The sequence below is a fragment of the Arachis duranensis genome, chromosome 8, assembly GCF_000817695.3.
Source record: "Arachis duranensis cultivar V14167 chromosome 8, aradu.V14167.gnm2.J7QH, whole genome shotgun sequence".
NCBI classification, from domain to species: domain Eukaryota; kingdom Viridiplantae; phylum Streptophyta; class Magnoliopsida; order Fabales; family Fabaceae; genus Arachis; species Arachis duranensis.
The window spans coordinates 27640050-27643183 of record NC_029779.3 but is presented as its reverse complement, the minus strand read 5'-3'; the positions used below and the strand labels follow the sequence as shown (position 1 = coordinate 27643183).

General features: G+C 42.7%; 1 protein-coding gene across 1 annotated transcript; it reads left to right on the top strand.

The window, feature by feature from the left end:
• Positions 1-931: 931 nt before the first annotated feature.
• LOC107461809 (uncharacterized) lies at positions 932-2743 on the top strand. Its single transcript, XM_016080362.1, has 2 exons — positions 932-1672; positions 1721-2743. Exons 1-2 carry the CDS (start codon positions 932-934, stop codon positions 2741-2743), a joined length of 1764 nt encoding a protein of 587 aa, XP_015935848.1.
• Positions 2744-3134: the final 391 nt, after the last annotated feature.

The following is a 3134-nucleotide window of genomic DNA, read 5'->3' as shown; positions in this document are numbered from 1 at the left end:
TATTTTTTTAAATGGATAAATATAATTAATCATATGAATACAATAATACGAATACATATAATTTTATAAATCATTAATTTAAATCATATCTATTTAAATTTAAATTACAAACTAATACAAAATTTATAATTTAAAATTCTAATTATTTAGATAAAATTAAATTGATTAAAAAAATAAAAATATACTAAGATAATTCAAATCGTATTAAAATGTAAACAAGTTTGTTGAGTCCATAAATAAATTTTACGTAAATAAATAAGTTTAGTATAGGTGAATTTTGTGCAAACTTTGTAAAAACACAATAAGAAAATTAAATCCTAAAAAATAGGGCAAAAAACTCAAATGAGCCAAGGCCAGCTCAAATTTACCCAAATCCGCCAAATGAAACTTTGCTACAACAATCCACCAGATTAGATATTTATATAATTCGAATCAATAGGATTCGAATTAGCCTCGCACATAATTCGAATTGATTGAATTCGAATTAATATTTGTCAATCTTTCAATGTAGTTCGAATTGAATTGGGCCGAATTATGCAAGCGTAGTCACACGTAATTCGAATCGATTTGATTCGAATTATGCATGAAAACTAACACATAATTCGAATCAATAAGATTCGAACCACCAAAATATAAATCGAACTATATTAATTCGAATTAGTATGAAATGGTGAAGAATTGCATATTTCGAGACATATTGATTCGAATTACTAATACTGGGTAATTCGAATGTAATTGATTCGAATTATATATATATTGTGTGAATGAAGTTGATGCGAATTAGTTTGGAGTGATTTTCTATATATATGGTGGGAAATCATGTTGCTGTGAACAAAGAGGTGAGATGGCTAGTGAGGATAGTTTTCTAGTGCTAGTACACCACAGAGGATCGATTAAGAGAAAAACTTGGTCTGGCGTGAAGTTCACGGATATGGATCCTCTATGTATTATCGTGAGCCCAACGACCAGTTACGATGCTCTCGTTAGCTCCGTGCTTGGAAAACTTGGTCTGGAAGGAGTGAAAAGGGTGAAGAAGTTTTTCTATCGCATTCCAATCACGGTGCTCCACGATACGGTGAAGTATGATTATTTCATGATCGGGAGTGATGAGGACTTGCAGGTCATGTTTCTCTCTCGTAGGCAATTTCCCGAGGTGAGGACACCAGAGCTGTTGGCGAAGTTCGTCGACATGGTATCTAGCTCTGGTGGGTCGAACCGGAATGCCAACACTATAGCCATGGCGGCCGGTTCGAGCTCGAGACCTGCGGTTGCTTCTTCCTCTGTTCCAGTGTATGAGGCAGCGGTCCAGCCTGCCGCCTCCCCATCGTTTGCTGTTGATCTCGGCGGCAATGTTGGAGACGAGGTTGGATATGGGGAACATCATCCGACTGAAGTACAGTGTCCTCCACCGGCTGGTGTTGGAGAGGGATTGTGTGATGATCCAGATGATGATGAAATCGAGCCGGATATTATCGCTAATGAAAGCGGCGATGATGTTGGAGCGAGTGATCCGATAAGGCCTACTGGTGGTTCTAGTTCTGGCACACATCAGTACCCACCCCATTTTTCATCTTTGGATCTGGATGCCATGAGGCAGGACGAACATCCTGGGCAGCTAGCTGGATTTGGCGCTAGAGATACTGAAGGGTCTGCCGGTATGACAGAGTTCCAGGTTGGTTAACAATTCCAGGATAAAGATGAGGCGCTGTTGAGTGTCAAGACGTACAGCATCCGCCGAGTGGTACAGTACAAGGTAGTTGAGTCTGACTATCGCAGGTACGTGGGAAAGTGTTATGAGTTTGGGAATGGGTGCACATGGTTGATTAGGCTGAGCCTCCGACAACGCAAAGGCATCTGGGAAGTCAAGCGGTACAACGGGCCGCATACCTGTCTCGCCACCTCCATCTCCAGCGACCATAGGAGCTTGGACTACCACGTGATAGCGACATTCATCATGCCAATGGTTAGGGCTGATGCATCCGTGAACATCAAGGTGCTTCTAAATGCAACGGCAGCTCACTTTGGCTTCAGGCCTACATACAAGAGGGTGTGGATGGCGAAGCAGAAGGCGGTCGCAATCATCTACGGGGACTGGGATGAGTTGTACAACGAGCTCCCTCGGTGGGTCTTAGGAGTTCGGTTGACTATGCCTGGCACTGTAGCAGTCCTCAGGACCTGCCCTGTTCGAGTGGGTGGACAGGTGGACGAGTCTCAGGCTTATTTTCATAGGATGTTCTGGACTTTTCCCCCTTGTATCGAAGTATTTCGTCATTGCAAGCCGTTGGTGAGTATTGACGGCACCCATCTATATGGCAAGTATGGGGGAACGTTGCTTGTGGCGATTGCACAGGACGGGAATTCCAACATACTCCCTGTGGCATTCGCACTAGTTGAGGGTGAGAATGCTCAGTCATGGTCCTTCTTTCTCTCCCACCTCCGTCAGCACGTGACACCTCAGCCAGGTCTGTTAGTTATTTCAGATAGGCACAACGGCATCAAGGCAGCACTTGAGGTACCTGATGGGGGATGGCTACCTCCGTCTGCATACCGGGCATTCTGCATTCGACACGTTGCAGCGAATTTCGCCCTCACCTTCAAGGGCAAAGATACCCGGAGGCTTCTTGTGAACGCCGATGGTACAAGCCGGCCATCTGCAAGTTCAGTCTCGCAAGATGGTACAAGCCGACCATCTGCAAGTACGGAACGTACCTCTCATCAAGACGCATCCCCTGCTGCCGCCTAACACTGGATATGCAACGCCGAGGCTGGGCAGTAGATAAACCGCACAATTAGAACATATGCACAAACCACTAACATATACAATTTACTTCATAAGGAACCGAAAAATAAATCGTAAAACTCAACATATAGTAAATGAATTATCAATATTGTCTTCAGAAACAGCTAACACAAACCACGTGAAAAAACCATTAACAAATACAACAATCACTAACAAGTAAAACCGTTAACAAAAACAGCTACCACATACCTCTATCATAAACCACTACCCTAAACCACTAACCGTCACTAAAATCACTATCAAAAACCATTAACAAAAACCCCTAACAAAAACCAATAACAAAACCCACTAACACAAAAACCAAAAACCACCTCCCTACACCACTATCGTAAAC